This window comes from Heterodontus francisci, chromosome 6 (genome assembly GCF_036365525.1).
Source record: "Heterodontus francisci isolate sHetFra1 chromosome 6, sHetFra1.hap1, whole genome shotgun sequence".
NCBI lineage: Eukaryota > Metazoa > Chordata > Chondrichthyes > Heterodontiformes > Heterodontidae > Heterodontus > Heterodontus francisci.
In genome coordinates this window covers 63,020,493-63,038,589 of record NC_090376.1, presented here as the reverse complement: position 1 = coordinate 63,038,589, position 18,097 = coordinate 63,020,493, and the positions used below count along the sequence as shown (strand labels likewise).

Sequence of the window (18,097 nt, the reverse complement as noted above, 5' to 3'; positions counted from 1 at the left end):
AACCGTTCGCACAACATTACATTATTGGTGCTCTAGATTTATATACGCAGTGCTAGAGTTTAATGATACAGTAACATACTGCAACACATGTTGGTAAATCCAGATTTGCACCAAGAGTTCCACATTTGGTGGATTTGTCAATTTAGCCCAGGTATTTAAGTCGGGGAATAGAAAAGGACAGAAAATTGAGATGTTGCCAGTGTTGTGTATCTCCTAACAATGTATGGAGGAACATGAACAGAAGCTAGGACAGTGGTCTCCTGTCTGTTCACCTTAATGCATGGGTATGATATTTTATAAAGAAGTTTTATGTAATGTTTCACAATTGGACTGAGGTGAAGTTGATGGCATTTGTATTTTTAAATGATAATTTGCAGACTTTGCTGCATGCAGTCTGAAAATGTATTGCTGAAATCAGAGCATGCTCAGACAGTGAGCCAGATGACTGCCCAGAATGAAGCAGCACACAAAAGCTTTCGCGAGCAAGTCTGGCACCTGCAAGAAGACCACAGAAAGACAGTTGAAATGTTACAAAAGCAGATGACAAAAATGGAGGCACAGATCTTCCAGCTTCAAACTGAAAGCAGTTTAGCAAGTGAGTCGCAATATAGAACCTATAGAACAACCATCTGTTGATGTGAGATTGCAGTCATAGAGACCATACGCTGCTGATTTAAAGGGGGGATAGAACAACGTCTTGTAATTATTTAAAACTTGTTCTAATATAAGAAATACTTTCTATTTTGATATGATCTACTTCCAGAACACAGATTTGTTTTCCAATTGTGAAAATGTTACAGATCAGAGTGGTGTGTGTTTTCTTTAAAAGTTATTTGAAGTCTATTCAGCACCTCTTTCACAGTTTAGCTATAGCTTGATTTCAAATAATGAATTCTTCATTTGCATGCTTTTCTGAGCATTATTTGTTATAGTTATTACTTGCATTTCAAATTGGCATTTCAAGCTGACAAATTTCTCCAATAGTACAACATTTCTCACTGTCTTTGTCCATTTCTTAAAGAAACCTTCCTATTCGGGTATGATTTAAATGACAGCAGTATATAATCTTTCAAATTGTTCTTGTATTTGGGCAATTCGCTCTCTTTCTCTTGTTGATCTCCTGAGGCATTACCCACTGGGAGTCAAGATCAAGTAGGGTTAATGGACTGGCTTTAACTGGACCAGAGTGAGTCAAGATTTCCACCAGAAGACATCTAAGAGCTATTTTTTTTTGAAAGCGGTCATGGTTATTCTTTAGGTTGCATAGCAACTGACCAGCAGGAAGACCTGTTTATTCTTCTGGCCATGAGGGATCTGACATGGGGGCAGGAGGGCTTATGAGGGAAGACATGTTATCATTCAAGCCATAAGATGATCAAATGATCAACAGCAGCAACAGAGCAGAAGTGAGGAGAATTACAGAGAAAATTATATTACATATGCTGTACAACACCGAAATGAGCCATTCGGTCCAATTGGCCCATGCCAGAGTTTATGCTCCACCGGAGCCCTAGAGGAGGCCAATAATCTAAGCCCCAGGACATGTTGCAGGAGTTCCAGGAGTCCGAGGCCTATCCATCTTCAGCTGCTTCATCAATGACCTTCCCTCCATCTTAAGGTCAGAAGTGGGGATGTTCACTGATGATTGCACGCTGTTTTGAATCATTTGCGACTCGTCAGGTACTGAAGCAGACCGTGTAGAAACACAGCAAGACCTGGACAACATTCAGGGGCTTGGGCTGATGACTGGCAAGTAACATTTGTGCCACAGAAGTGCCAAACAATGACTAGCTATCTAACCACCTCCCCATGACATTTCAACGGCATTACCCATTGCTGAATCCCCCACCATCAACATCCTGGGGAATTACCATTGAGCAGAAACTTAACTGGACCAGCCGTATAAATACTGTGGCTACAAGAATTGGTTCAATGAAGAGTGCAGGAAGGCATGCCAGGAGCAGCATCAGGCATACCTCAAAATGAGGTGTCAACATGGTGAGGCTACAACCCAGGACTGCTTGCATGCCAAACAGCGGAAGCAGCATGTGATGGACCGAGCTAAGCCATCGCACAACCGTGGATCAAATCCAAGCTCTCTAGTCCTGCTACATCCAGTCATGAATGGTGGACAGTTAAACAGTTGACAGGAGGAGGTGGCTCCACAAATATCCCCATCCTCAATGATGGGGGAGCCCAGCACATCAGTACAAAAGATAAGGCTGAAGCATTTGCACCAGCCTTCAGCCAGAACTGTTAAGTGGGTGATCCATCTCGGCCTCTTCCTGAAGTTCCCATCATCACAGATGCCAGTCTTCAGCCAATATCACTCTGCGCGATATCAAGAAACGACTGAAGGCACTGGATACTGCAAAGGCTATAGGCCCTGACAACATTTCAGCAATAATACTGAAAACTTGTGCTTCCGAACTACCCGCGCCCCTAGAAAAGCTGTTCCAGTACAGCTACAACACCTGCATCTATCCGGCAATGTGGAAAATTGCCCAGGTACGTCCTGTACAGAAAAAGCAGGACAAATCCAACCCAGCCAATTACCGCCCCATCAGTCTAATCTCAATAATCAGTAAAGTGATGGAAGGTGTCGTCGACAATGCTATCAAGTGGCAGTTGTTTAGCAATAACCCACTCAGTGACGCTCAGTTTGGGTTCTGCTAGGGTCACTCACCTCCTGACCTCATTACAGCTTTTGTCCAAACATGGACAAAAGAGCTCAATGCCAGAGGTGAGAGGAGAGTGACAGCCCATGACATCAAGGCAGCACTTGACCAAGTATGGCATCAAGGAGCCCTAGCAAAGCTGGAGTCAGTGGGAATCAGGGAAACTCTCCACTGGTTGGACTTGTACCTAGCGCATAGGAAGATGGTTGTGGTTGTTGGAGGTCAGTCAGCTCAGCTCCAGGATATCACTGCAGGGGTTCCTCAGGGTAGTGTCCTGGCCCAACCATCTTCAGCTGCTTCATCAATGACCTTCCTTCAATCATAAGGTCAGAAGTGGGGATGTTCGCTGATTGCACAATGTTTACCTTCGCAACTCCTCAGGCACTGAAGCAGTCTGTGTAGAAATGCAGCAAGACCTGGACAATATACAGGCTTGGGCTGATAAGTGGCAAGTAACATTCGTGCCACACAGTGCCAGGCAATGACCATCTCCAACAAGAGAGAGTCTAACCATCTCCCCTTGACATTCAGTGGCGGATTCAGTGATCATAATTCCATTATCAAGATCCTGGGGGTTACCATTGACCAGAAACTGAACTGGAGTAGCCATATAAATACTGTGGCTAAAAGAGCAAGTCAGCAGCTAGGAATACTGTGGCAAGTAACTCACCTTGTGACTCCCCAAAGCCTATCCATCATCTACAAGGCACAAGTCAGGAGTGTGATGGAATATTCTCCACTTGCCTGGCACCCCATCCACAAACATTCACTCCCTTCACCACTGATGCACAGTGGCAGCAGTGTGTACCATCTAGAAGATGCACTGCAGCAACTCACCAAGCCTCTTCAACAGCATCTTCCAAACACACGAACTCTACCATTTCGAAGGACAAGGGCAGCAGGCACATGGGAACACCATCTGCAGGTTTCCCTCCAAGTCACACAACATATTGACTTGGAACTATATCGCCATTCCTTCACTGTTGCTGGGTCAAAAACCTGGAACTCCCTCCCTGACAGCACTGTGGGTGTACTTACACCAGATGGACTGCAGTAGTTCAAGAATGTGGCTCACCACCACCTTCTCAAGGGCACTTGAGGGGCAATAAATGCTGACCTTGCCAGTGATGCTCGCATCCCATTCCAGGGATGGGGGATTTTAGTTACAAGGTTTGGTTGGAAAATCTGGGGTGGTTCTCCTTTAGAGTAAAGGAGATTGGGGGGAGATTTAATGAAGGTTCAGGATTATGGCAGGCTTAAATAAGTTAGACAGAGAAACTGTCCCATTAACAAAGGATACAAGGACTAGGAAACACAGATCGAAGGTTTTGGGCAAGCGATGCGGGGGAATATGAGGAAGAACTTTTTTACGCAGCAGATGTTAATGATTTGGAACAATCAATGTCATCAAAAGGAAATTGGATGGCCATTTTAAGGAAATAAACTTGCAGGGCTACAGGGATCAAGCGGGGGAGTGGGACTGACTGGATAGTTCATGGAGAGCGGCATGGACTCAATGGGCCGAATGGCGGCCTGTGCCGTAAATGACTCTGAAAAAAATGACTATTTGTATGTATTTGTCATAAAAATTATAAAGAATAAAGGCCACTAATTTAAAATTGTTTTTTCTACCTTAGTAATTATTTTATGGAGAACTCTTACTATTTTCAATTTATCATTTAATTTTTTGGTATAAGTAAGGGTAAACATCTTCAAAACATAGTAAATATGGTTGTTATTTAAATCTTTAGAATGCTTATTCCGTACATTTGTAAAAGTTATTATAAAACAGAGTTGTATATCTTCAAACTATCCGTCTGCAGTAGTATTGTTTGCATATTGAAACTGCTGCTATAAAACATCCTGAGGGTTACCATTGACCAGAAGCTTAATTGGACTGGCCACATAAATACTATGGCTACAAGAGCAGGTTAGAGGTTTGGAATTCAGTTATGAGTAACTCCTGAGAGCCTGTCCACGGTCGACAAGGCACAAATCAGGAGTGTGATAGAATATTCCCCACTTGCCTGGATGAGTGCAACTCCAACAACTCTCGTGAGGTTTGACACTATCCAGGGCAAAGCAACCTGCTTGATCAGCACCCCATCCACCACCTTAAACATTCACTTCCTCCACCACCAGTGGACAGAAGCAGTAGTGTGTACCATCTACAAGATTCAGTACAGCAACTTGCCACGGCTCCTTCGTCAGCACCTTCCAAACCACAACCTCTACCATCTCGAAGAACAAGGGCAGCGGGCGCATGGGACCATCACTACCTGCAAGTTCCTCTCTGTGTCACACACCATCCTGACTTGGAAATATATGGTCTTTCCTTCATTGATGCTGGGTCAAAATCCTGGAGCTCCTTCCCTAACAGCATTGTGGGTGTACCTAGTCCACAAAGACTGCAATGGTTTCAAGAAGATAGCTCACCACCACCACCTCGAGGGCAATTGCGGGTGAGCAGTAAATGTTGGCCTTTTCAGCGATGCCCACATCGCATGAATGAACAAAAAAACCCCATCCAATTGCCAGAGCCTGCAACTAAACTTTACAAACACCACCAGGAACAGATAGTGTGAGCGCAGAGAGGTTTAATATTTCAGTTCATATAAATGAGAAAATCTACTCCATGGTTGGCATAGTTTCTGACTAAAAAACTAAAGCTAACATATTTTGCTATATACTGTGCCCCTTTCCAGGAGGATAAGAATGATTTTGATCACAGCCTTTACAATGACACCCTGCACATCTTGCATGAATCTCCATAATATCCATTTAGTGTTACAAGCAGCAGTTGATTTCCTCATATTACTCATCATGTGGATGAACCAGTATGATTTTGTCCTTTCTCTTTCATTGAAGATCCTCCACCACTTGAGCCATCGGGGAAAATTTTGCGTGACCGAAGAAATGTGGACATATCTTTGTTGGATATAAATTCCATTGACCGTGGGGAAGGAGAAGGAATGGAGATGACGGAAACGGAGTCGGTATCTTCTACCAATACCCAAGTTGCATCCCTTGAGCAATTGCTCACTTCCCCTGAAACTATGTTAGGTTGGTTGACAATAGTGAATTTACAACAGACTTAAAATGTAGTTATTTTGTTAACTTTCCTTATCAGACTAATATATTTGTTGTATGTATCTGACATAAAAATTATAAAAGGATTTAAGGCCATAAATTTTATTCTTGTGTTTTCTCTTCGTTTTCTGTAAGATCAAGGCGGCGCAGTGGTTAGCACCGCAGCCTCACAGCTCCAGTGACCCGGGTTCAATTCTGGGTACTGCCTGTGTGGAGTTTGCAAGTTCTCCCTGTGTCTGCGTGGGTTTCCTCCGGGTGCTCCGGTTTCCTCCCACATGCCAAAAGACTTGCAGGTTGATAGGTTAATTGGCCATTATAAATTGCCACTGGTATAGGTAGAACGTAGGGATAGGTGGGGATGTGGTAGGAATATGGAAATAGTGTAGGATTACTATAAATGGGTGGTTGATGGTCGGCACAGACTCGGTGGGCCGAAGGGCCTGTTTCAGTGCTGTATCTCTAAACTAAATAATCATGTTCACCATTTTCAGTTTATCGTGTTTAGATTTCCTCAACACATACTAAATGGTAGTTATTTTAATCTTGTGGTTATTCTATGCATTTGTAAAAGCTATTATAAAACTGAATTGCATAACTTAAAATTATCTAACTGCAATAGTATTCTTTGTCTCTTGAAACTGCTAAGGAAGACAGCAAGTGCAAATCAACATTTCTCAACAAAAGGATAGGAAAACCTAAGGAGAACCATTTGGAGCTGCATGTCTATATTTCCTAAAGTTTAGATTGAGAACGGTATTGGCAGATATCTGGAAACAGGTCAGCTGTTTGCTCCCCCAATCAACTTTGGTGTATGTTATGGAGAGAATGAAAGTGGGCAAAGTCTAAAATTGCAAATTAAAAATACTTGCTGATCCTCCTCGATTTTGAATTAGGGAAACTACTATTTTCTTTTATAGGAAAAAAGGCTTCAGGAAAAACAACTAAAATATTTCTATATCTATGTTAACTGGAAAAAACTGTTCTTATTTATTCCATTGATGATTTGCAGACGTTCCTCAATGGCAGCCTGAGCCAACCAAGGAGGAAATAACACAGAAGTTAAACACAGCTACTAAGAGTATTGACCATTTAAATGGGCTCCTACGTGAGACAGAAGCTACCAATGCCATCCTTATGGAACAAATTACGGTAGGCACGCACAGTGGGATGGAGCAATAAAGTAACTGGTGAAATGGTGCAAGATCTGTTTAATTTTGAGGAATTTACTCATGGAGTATAAAATGAAATTTGCTTCAATTGTTTAGTAAATGATTTTTTTTCTGTTTGATATCAGGAGAGAGAAGCATGGGCAAGTCAGTAGACTTTCAAAATTAAATGGTCCGATGTGTTGTTTCTGTCTTGTGAACGTCGGTGTTTAAACCTAGCAGCAGCAGTCTGTTATGTGATTGTGGTTCAACTACAATAGACATGAAATACAAACAAGAAATGCTGGAAATACTCAGCAGGTCTGGCAGCAAAGCAGAGTTAACGTTTCAGGTCAGTGATCCTTCATCAGAATTCTGCCATAGATGCTGCCAGACCTGCTGAGTGTTTCCAGCATTTCTTGTTTTTATTTCAGATTTCCAGCATCTGCAGTATTTTGCTTTTACAATAGACGACACGTGTCACAAGATCAAATAATGAGAAAGGCCATTTAGCCCATCTTAATTCATCTCAACTGTGCAGCAAAGGGTTTCTTAAATGAATCCAGGGTTTTCACCTCTACCAAACTACTTGTAATCCATCCCATATATTGATCCCTCTTTTTGTGAAGATCCTGCCAACATTGGTCCTAAATTTGATTTTTTTTTTACTAGGTGAGGCCTATGTCATCTTTGTTTCATTTCTAAGCCATTTCTCCTTTTTACTCAGATCATTTATCAGTCTCTTGAAAGCTGAAAAGTTCAAGATATTCCAGTCTTTCCTTATAACTTGGTCTTCTGATACATGGGATTAATCTCTTGGCTTTTCACTTAACTGCTTCCAGAGCTTGAATGTTCCCTTTGTGTCTTGGTGACCAGAACTAAACACAACACTCAAGCCACTAGAAAACAAAATATATAATATAGTTTATTTGTATGAAGTTTTTCTAATTGGCATAGATTTTCAATGAGCTAAAATTCTGAACCAATTTACACAAACAAATGCCAGGTATTTCAAATATTTCTGATTCTACATAGTCTCCATTAAGTGGCTGCAAGGGTGAGTGTATGCTTTTCTATTTGTTACTAAGTGCAGAGCTAGATTTGTCTACTTTAACTTCTGCAAGTTTTTGTTCATTTTTGGTGTGTGGTTGCTTATGAGAGTAGCAAAGGACATCTAATTGTTACAAAATCTGACAATGGCTTATACCCCAAAGTGTAATTGTGTTGTAGAGAAAAGGTTATTAAAAGTTCAGAGGAAAATTATACTTTTCTTAAGCAATTAGTGTCATAATGGCACAGAAGGAAGCTATTCGGCCCATCAAGTCCATGCCAGCTCACTAGAACAGTCCAATGAGTTCCCATACCCCCGCTTGATTCCTGTAGCCCTGTAAGTTTATTTCCCTCAAGTGCCCAACCAATTTCCTTTTGAAATCTGTCTCCACTTGCACCACCCTCGTTGGCGGTGTGTTCCAGCTCATTACCACTCTGTGTTTAAAAAAAAAAAATTCTTCCTCGCATCACCCCCCTGCATCCAGTGCCCAAAACCTTAAATCTGTGACCCCTATTCTTGCACCATCAGCTAATGGGAATAGCTTTTCTTTGCCTACTCTATTCAACCCTGTCAGAATCTTGTATGCCTCTTATCAAATCTCCCCTCAATCTCCTTTGCTCCAAGGAGAGCAACCCCAGCTTCTCCAGTTTAACCTTGTAGCTAAAATCTCTCATCCCTGGAACCATTCTGGTAAATCTCCTCTGCACCCTGTCAAGGACCTTCCCATCCTTTCTAATGTGTGGTGACCAGAACTGGACGCAATACTCCAGATGTCACCTAACCAGAGCTTTATAAGGATTCAGCATAACCTCTTTGCTTTTGTACTCAATACCTGAGTTTATGAAGCTCAAAAATCCTATATGAATATGATAAAAGGGCAGATAAGTGGGGTTGGAAAAAAGAATGAACTTGTTAGCCTTATGGCATTTTTGTAATAAATGTGTGTGTTCTTCTGATCAGCTCCTGATGGTAAATGTAGTTTAATCGGAATGCACTCTCATTAGGTTTGAAGGTGAATAGTTTTCCTTAAGTACCATGTCTGATCCTGCTCTAGACACTGGTGCAGTCCCTGGATTGGGGAATGGATGAGGTTCTGACAGTTTGAGATTGCTTTAGCTGAGGTTAGCCTGCAGATCATAAATGGATTTGATTTGACCTGATTTCTTTTGGCAATTGTTTGGTCGTCTTTCTCTTGGTCAAAGGCAAAGTTAACGAATTGGATGTTTCATCACCTCATGTCCAATAGGAGTCACAGGCCAACAATCAGGAGTGGAAATCCTTGCTGATTCCCACCATAGGGTACTGAGGCCAATTACAATGTCTCAATCGTTGCCCTGAATGAGATGAGGTTGCTCACCAATGGTCTAATTAGTTAGTATGAAACTGGTTTTGTTTTAATTTTAATTTAGTAAATAAAAAATTAAATTGCCCTTTTAAAATGGCCAGTGCCAAACTTACTAGCAAATAACTCCATTGCCTTCATTATATTTGGACTAATGCCAGTGTCAAAAAAAAAGACTGCTGGGCTTTGTAAAATGACACTATTATAACCAATGGAATGCTTACGTTCATTGCTGCTTTTCTGACTCAATATGCAGTTTAAAGAGTGTTCTTTTCCCACATAGCTGCTGAAAAATGAAGTGAGGAGGCTAGAGAGGAACCAGGAACGTGAGAAGTCTATCGCAAACCTGGAGTACTTGAAGAATGTTATGTTGAAATTCATATTCCTAAATGCAGGTAGTGAGAAGCAGAGCCTTCTCCCAGTAATTGTCACAATGTTACAGCTGAGTCCAGAGGAGAGAAGTAAACTTGCTGCTATAGCTCAAGGTAAAGTTTTGAAACTTAACAAAAACTCCATGCTACATATTTCTATTAAGTGAGGACTCCATACAGATTGTAAACATTCATTTGAATATTAAACAAGTGGTTTTCACACTTTTCTATGTGTAGTGCCCTTACAAATATTGGCCTGGATTTTGCCATCAGTGGCAAACAAACTGTGTTAGCCATTCACTATACACATGCTCACAGACTTTCCATGGGCTTTTGCACCTAGAGAGCCAAAACAGTATGGCATCCTCTACAGTGGATCTAGTTGCTGTGTAAATAGAGCAAGCAATGGTGTGTTCCTGAACTACCCCCCAGCTTTTTCCCCAAAACACTACAAATTAGTCTGCTTTTACATGTCCATTTGCCTTTTGAAAATTCATGTCGAATTTGCTTTCACCACCCTTTTACATAATATGTTACAGATCTTAACCATCTATGTGAAAAGATGTTTCATTTACCCTCTAGTTCTTTACAATTATTTCAAAGGATGACCACTGGTTACTGACCCACTTGCCAGGGGAAAGCTTCTTCCTATTTGCTCTATCACCGTCCCTCATTGGGCTGGATTTTGTATTCAGCTGTCAGCGGTGAATGAACGGTGCTAGCCATTCATTACACTTTTATACTTGCCCACAGACCTTCTCTGGGGTTTTGCACTGGAACGTGGTGTAATTAGAAAGCTGTTTGGATGCAGTGTCCTCTACAGGTGATCTTGGACATGTGTGAACATGGCAAGCAATGATGTATCTCCTTAACCAGTCAGATTGAAGAATTGTTACTGAGTAGTGCAAAGTCTGAACCAGGTTAAGACCAATAAGTTAGGATGGTTAATTCAATGTCAAATCACATACGTAAACCAGAAAAGGAAAGATATAATTGAGAGATAAGAGACAAAGAAAACATAAAAAAATTTACATTTCATTTTTTTAAATTAACAATAATTAAAATCTGAGGGAATGAGACTCCATATTTGTAAAAGTTAATTTTCAGTACCAGAAAGGTTGTCTTGCAGTAATTAAGACTTATCATGCTAAAATTCACTCACATTTGAATGGCCAAGCCCTAACCTTTCCTGGCATGTTTAATGAGTAGGCACCACGACTTCACACCCTTCCATGTATTTCAATGGTGAATCTCTCTCAATATACTGTTGTAGTGAAGCTTCTGGAGGAGCAGGGCAACTTGGACAGCAGCTTTCTGATTTCCAATTTTAACTGCACATGTGTGGTCATGGGAAGTTGCTATCTGATCTACTCTTTGATGTCCGTGACTGCTGATAGCCTTGCTGTTATTTTTAACCAGAAAATCTGGACCATTGACTCACACCAGCAACCCCTGTACAGTGAAACAATGTCAGCTACCCAAGTGCTATTATTTATTTATTTAGCGATGCAGCACTGAAACAGGCCCTTTGGCCCTCCGAGTCTGTGCCGACCAACAACCACCCATTTATACTAATCCTACATTAATCCCATATTCCCTATCACATCCCCACCGTTCTCCTACCACCTACCTTCACTAGGGGCAATTTACAATGGCCAATTGACCGATCAACCTGCAAGTCTTTGGCTGTGGGAAGAAACCGGAGCACCCGGCGGAAACCCACGCGGTCACAGGGAGAACTTGCAAACTCCACACAGACAGTACCCAGAACTGAACCCGGGTCGCTGGAGCTGTGAGGCTGCGGAGCTAACCACTGCGCTACTGTGCTGCCCTATTACAGAAAATCATTCATCAACATATACAGTACAGAAGTAACTAAGCCAAAAATGCAGAAATGTCGTTATCTGGGATCCTTTTGCAGACTCCCCACAGCTTGGCTACTCCAATCTGAAGGCCTAAAGAAGGCAGCCTTGTAGCAAAGTATGTTTGTGTACCAATATGCTGTGCTTGGAATAGTAAAAGAAGGTTCGCACTTCTTCCCCACACAGTGAGTTCTCCGTCATAAATTGGTCATGTGTGGGAGAGGTGCTTCTCTTCAAATGGAAAATCAGAATATAAGTCAGCCTACATCTCCCTCATCTTTGAAATTCTCTACCCCAGAGGTTTATGGATGCTCCATTGTTGAATACATTTAAGGCTGGGAAAGATGGATTTTTGGTGTCTCAGGGAATCGAGGGATAGAGTGAGCAGGCAGGAAAGTGGTGTTGAACCTTAAGATCAGCCATGATCGTATTGAATGGTGGAGCAGGCTCAATGGGCCACATGGTCCAGTCTTGCTCCTATTTCTTGTGTTCTTGTATTCATCCATTGGCAGGAGGGCAAAAGAAGTCACTCATGGGAGTTTTTTTGTCAACTGTACAGGAGATTTTACAGTCAGGGAAAAACTAATAAAATTTTACAATTTTATTTTATAATTTGTACATCGGTAAACATTTGGCAATGACTTTGCTTGCTCATTGACTTCCATCCTTGGCTGTGCTGCCAAGGATGGTGAAGCAGAAAGCAGGTGCTCCAAAGGGGGAGGAAAAAATAGTCAGTGAGCCGTACATCTGCCTATTCTTGTGCATTTCCAATCAGCCAGTTTCAAAGCAGCACTGATAGCTTGCAACTGTTACCCAACTACCAGACTAAGGATTTAGCATGATGCAGGGAGATATGTATAAAAATGAATTTTTCCTATTCAACCTAACAAAATTACATGAAAATTATGCAATTTTCATCTTTATTTCTCTACCAACTTGCATAGTTTCCACCTCCTGGTTTTAAGATAGGAATAATTACGAGTCCCTTAATTTAGTTTTATTTTATTTTAGGAGAAGAAGAAAACACATCAAGGTCATCAGGTTGGACTTCGTATTTTCAAAGCTGGTCTGGACTGTGATAAAGATCGATGGGACAAGATATTTAACATTCCAACCTTTCCAGGAAGGAAGACAGTTTTTGGCTTTATGGATAGGAGACCTGCCTTATGACCAACTTAGTTTCAATTCCATTCGCCCATTGTGTTTGTTTGGCTTCCAAATGCCCTTATTTATTATGCATTAATTGTGGGGGGTTTTGTTGTTCAAAATTTACATCACTATTGGGAAGAACTTGCAACTAAAAGGAGAAATTTTCAAGTGATTTGCATAGAAAGGTGATTGATCTTTAATTTTAAAGTAAATTCATGATCAGCCCTTTTACTTTGTTCCAATGTTGTGAAAGCAATGTTAGCATGCAGCTGATGACATTTGGCATGATAAGCCCACTTATTTTATATACTATTGTAAAAGGGTTTACTGATGTTTAGAGTTGTCTGACATAACTTGATCTTATGGAAGCAATAGTTTACAGAGTGAAAGCTATTCAATTAATGTTATGATTTCTGGAACTAAATATTTTATCGTGTTTAAAAGGTGAATGGAATGTAAAAATTGTGTGTGTGTGTGTATATATATATATATATATATATATTCAAAATTAAGAGTTTATCAAGAACTTCTTGACTTTGTACATAATACTTGCAAATTTAAGTCTGGGCATTATAGGTACATGAAAGCATAGAATTTCAATGTAACTGGAATACAATATATCAGTATAAAGCTGCTTGGCAAATTGGTCATCCATTGATTAGGATGAGCTGTATGTTTGAATTTGTTTAACTTTTATGAGCAAACCGTAATCTAAGTGGAATAATCAACACCAAAAATAAACCATGTTGGAAAATAGAGAAATGAAAGTAATGTTCACTGAAGGGATTGAAGGATTTACACACTAAAGATGAAGTGTGTTTTGGAAAAAATAATTACTCTTTTTTTCCCCCAGAATTGTATAAAATTATACCAGTATATTTTAGGTTTTTCAGTCGAGGGATCAAATGAATTATTTTGAAATATGTCATGTACTTTATTGCTTTACATTTTCTGACAATATATCCCTACAAGTTGTACATGTTGAGATGAAGATTATTCTGTAGATTTTAGGCTTTGTATCCATAGATAAAAACAAATTAAAACTATCAGATTTCTCCTTCTCTTTCCCAGATTTCCATTAGCCACTCAGTAATGGTGGCCAAAAGGTTAGGTGCTCAACTTGCTACCTGCCATCTTTCAGCATCACAGAACTGGAAAGTGTGTGAAAGCAGTGTGGTAAATGGTCTCCTGATGATTTTCCCCCTTCCTTCCCTTGAGTGCATCTACACTTCTCTTTCAACTTCCCTAAAGTCAATTTTTCACTCTGATGAACTATTTTTATTGTGAAATTGTATACTCAGTTTATCACCCACCGCCTGTTGCTTTCTGTGAAAAGCCACTGATCATCTCCCACAATTGGAATAGGGAAGGGTCGTACTGTTTGTGTATAATACAAAACAAGAAATGTGAAGATTAATCTCAAAGGTCTTTTGTTGGTTGTGCAGGCTTGCAAGTAGATTTTCAACTGGAGTGCACATCCACCTTTTGGCTCATAACCAATAAGAAATTTCACACAGCTGTAATTCATTGGGTTCTCTAATAAAAAAAAAACTTATAGCAAAAACATTGTGCACATTAGAATATAAATATTTTGTGAAACATTAGAACTAGAATGCAAAGTTCTTTAGCATGGTAACTCCAATAGTATACAATGTTTTGCCTATTTTCTTCATGAAGAAATCTGCACCTACATCCTGAGAGATCATTTAAAACATGCTCCATCCTGCTTGAAAGCCAAGTCATTGTGTGTTATAACTATTTTTGGACTTTCAGTGAATGTCACCTATAATATAAAAAACTCCCAGGGCTGAAATCAGTCTGCCTCATAGTCCAGGTATTACTGCATGTTTATAATTAATTTTGTCTTGTATATAAAACACAAATTTAATGCACTGAGGAATGAAAATATTAGAGTTTCTTTTGACTGTTAATTTAAATTCAACCGTTGCCATATTCGGTAGCACATAGGGCTGAATTTTATTCGGGTGCCACGCTCCGCGGCAGCACCCTTTTGAACTCGGGGTGCCCGCATTCAGCGGCCGCCGAGGAGCCCCCATGCTTTTTGCGCGGGGGCTCATTTAAATAGTGGAGGCGGAGTGCCCGCCCCCGATGACATGTAGGGGCAGCCTCCGCGTCCCTGGCAACGGTGCCCGGTGCCACCGCGCAGTCGCCAGTGCCATTTTTAAAGGGCTATAAGCCCTTACAATTTTATTTTTTAAAGGGAAAACATTGTTGATTTTTATTAAATATAAAATTAAGTGATGGAGGCCCTTCCCCAACTCCATAATGGTCATTTCATTGCCCGAAATGACCATCAGTTGATTTTTTCAAATACCTGGATTTCCCCCCCCCACCTTCAATCTTTTGCCTTTCAAGCCCTTCCCACCATCCCCACATCGAATAAAAGTTGACTTCCCTGCTCCTCCACCCCTCCTGCCCTGAAATTTATATTACTCCCCCCTCCCCACCATGTTCTCAGCTTGGAACTCCGTGCGGAGTTCTGAAGGTGCGCGAAGGCCAAACTGAGGCCGTAAAATTGGCGTGGGATGGCAGGTAATTTCACTTGAATATATTTAATGGCAATCTACATATGGAATTAAAGGGCCCGCTGCCAAGTTGCGCGGGCGGGGGCCGCATTGAGATCCCCCTGCCAACGGTAATATGCCGCAGGTCGAGGCGGGCCTCCCCCCGCAGAATTTTACTGGACTCTGTGCCACGACCTGCGGCATTGAGAGGCTGGTAAAATTCAGCCCATTGTATTCACAATTTGCGGGATGACTACTAAGGGAAGCGTCAAGAAATGATCAACTTGTAAAATGCTAGAATTTATGTGAACTAAGATAAGCCTGTGAAGAATCTTGGTGCTTATTTTAGTCCCTTTTCATGAGGGTAGTTTTGTTTGCAATTTAAAGATGAGTTTTCTGTTGCATTTCCCTTGCAGAATTGTGCTGATTTTCCCAGAAGACTGATCTGTTAATCAGAGCTGAAACTGAATGACTTTCTTGATGACTATCATATAACTTGGTTCAATGTAATGGCTATCCGGCTAATTGTGTAAACACGAAACGGACCATTTAATTTACCTATTGTTCCCAATTATAAATTAATCGCATTGTTTAAAAAAATTTTTTTTTCCATGGGTCAGACTTTTGTTTAGTTTTAATTTTCAAACGTGTTGTCTCTAATTTGCATATATTGTAACAAGCTGAACATTCTAGTCCAAGATCCCTGTTTTAAAAGGAGTAATGGTGGCTGGAATTTTATACCCCCCCCCACCCCGCAAGAGCAGTCTGGTGGCAGGGGGGGTGAACCATAAAATGGACTGGGGGCCGTTCCCGCTGGCAATTTTACGCAGGCCAGTGGAGAGAAACAGCCTGCCCGCCCTGGCCAATTAACTGCCACTTAAGGGCCTTAAAACCTGGTGGCCTTATTGCGGGCTGGGGGGGTGGGGGCCTCCTGATCGAGCACTCTGTGCCCCACAGAGGGCTCCCTCCCTCTAATGGCCCAACCGCCCCCACTGCACAAAACTTCCCCTGCCCCCTTGCCTTTTCAAAGCTCGGCCACTTGTCACCGGCGAGGCCCCAAAAGCTTATCGTTCCGGGGCCATCCTTCCTTTTGCTGCTGTTGACTGGGTGTAGTCCCAGCAGTGGCCACCGCTCCCGGTGGTGCTGCTGGGACTAAGCTGCCGGCCTGCTGATTGGTAGGCAGCTCCATTAGGCGGAACTTCTTGCCTCAAGGAGGTGGAACTCCCACCCAAGGCCAATTAAGGGCCTGGGAAGCAGAAAATCCCAGCATAGCTCAGCAGGCCCGGCAGAGGCAGCTTCACCCCTGACTTCTCAGCCAGTGGGTGGGGCTTCCTGGCCAACGTAAAATTCTGACCATTGTGTTTTGTTGGTTGTGGATGGTGATGATCTGTCCACTCTTAATTTCAGGGGCTGTAGTGTGACATTACACATGAATTTTAGGTCTATTTCCTCATTCTCTAAGTTCAAATCTACTGTATTTTGCTGGGGGAAAGCCTCCCACATTATACCCCTTGACTACAGCTGCAGGCATGAGGTTTGCTTCCACATATACGCAGATGACAGCCAGCACCATCTATCTTGATCCTTCCGTTGTTTGTTTGACATCCATTCTTAGATGAGCTATAACTTGCTCCAGCTAAACATGGGCAAGAGGAAATTTATTGACCTGGCATCTTGCCACGAATGCCAGCACCCCTATTACCAATTGCATCTTTGTGCATTGTCTCAGGCTGAATCAGACTTTGCAACCTTGATAACCTGCCCCAAACCCAATCATTCCTGTCACATCTCCTTCCACCTCAGTACCCATCTTCTGAAACCCTTCAGGTTCCATTACTCCAATACTCTACAGACTGGCCTACCACCAACTTATACAAACTTCAAGTCATCTATACAACACCAAGTTCCACTTACCTGGCTTCCTCTGGTTCCATGTCCCCAGTTTGGGTGCTGCCAGGGCCACTCAGCTCCTGACCTCAGCACAGCCTTGGTTCAAACATGGACAAAAGAGCTGAACTCGAGGTGAGGTGAGAGTGACTGCCCTTGACGTCAAGGCAACATTTGACTGAGTATGACATCAAGGAGCCCTAGCAAAACTCAGGTCAATGGGAATTGCGGAAAACCCTCTGCTGGCTGGAGTCATAACTAGCACAAAGGAAGGTGGTTGTGGTTGTTGGAGGTCAATCATCTGAGTTCCAGGACATCACTGCTGGAGTTCCTTAGGATAGTGTCCTAGGCCCAACCATTTTCAGCTGCTTCATCAATGACCTTCCTTCAATCATAAGATCAGAATTTGGGATGTTAGCTGCTGATTGCACAATGTTCAGCACTATTCACAACTCCTCAGATACTGAATCATGCTGTGTAGAAATGCAGCAAGACCTGCACAATATCTAGGCTTGGGCTGATAAGTGGCAAGTAACATTCGTGCCACACAAGTGCCAGGCAAAAACCACCTCCAACAAGAGAATATCTAACCCTTTCCCCATGACATTCAATGGCAGTATGATCACTGAATCCACCACTATCGACATCCTGGGGGTTACCATTGACCAGAAACTGAACTGGAGTAGCCATATAAATACCGTGGCTACAAGAGCAGGTCACAGGCTAGGAATCCTGTGGCGAGTAACTCACCTGACTCCCCAAAGCCTGTCCACCATCTACAAGGCACAAGTCATGAGTGTGATGGAATACTCTCCACTTGCCTGGATGGGTGCAGCTCCAAAAACACTCAAGAAGCTCGACACCATCCAGGACAAAGCAGCCCGCTATATTGGCACCCCATCTACAAACATTCACTCCTTCCACCATCGACGCACTGTGGATGCAGTGTGTGCCATCTACAAGATGCACTACAGCAACACGCCAAGGCTCCTTAGAC

The 18,097-nt window shown here is 42.0% G+C and overlaps 1 protein-coding gene across 1 annotated transcript in view; it reads left to right on the top strand.

Annotated features, from left to right (window-relative positions):
- LOC137371346 (GRIP and coiled-coil domain-containing protein 2) overlaps positions 1-15,793 on the top strand; it is a 72,992-nt gene extending 57,199 nt beyond the window's left edge. Inside the window, exons 19-23 of the mRNA XM_068033801.1 lie at positions 378-595; positions 5,547-5,741; positions 6,778-6,917; positions 9,590-9,791; positions 12,551-15,793. Of these exons, the coding sequence (XP_067889902.1) occupies positions 378-595; positions 5,547-5,741; positions 6,778-6,917; positions 9,590-9,791; positions 12,551-12,618 (823 nt within the window). The 3' untranslated portion in view covers positions 12,619-15,793. The remainder of the gene's footprint in view (positions 1-377; positions 596-5,546; positions 5,742-6,777; positions 6,918-9,589; positions 9,792-12,550) is intronic.
- Positions 15,794-18,097: the final 2,304 nt, after the last annotated feature.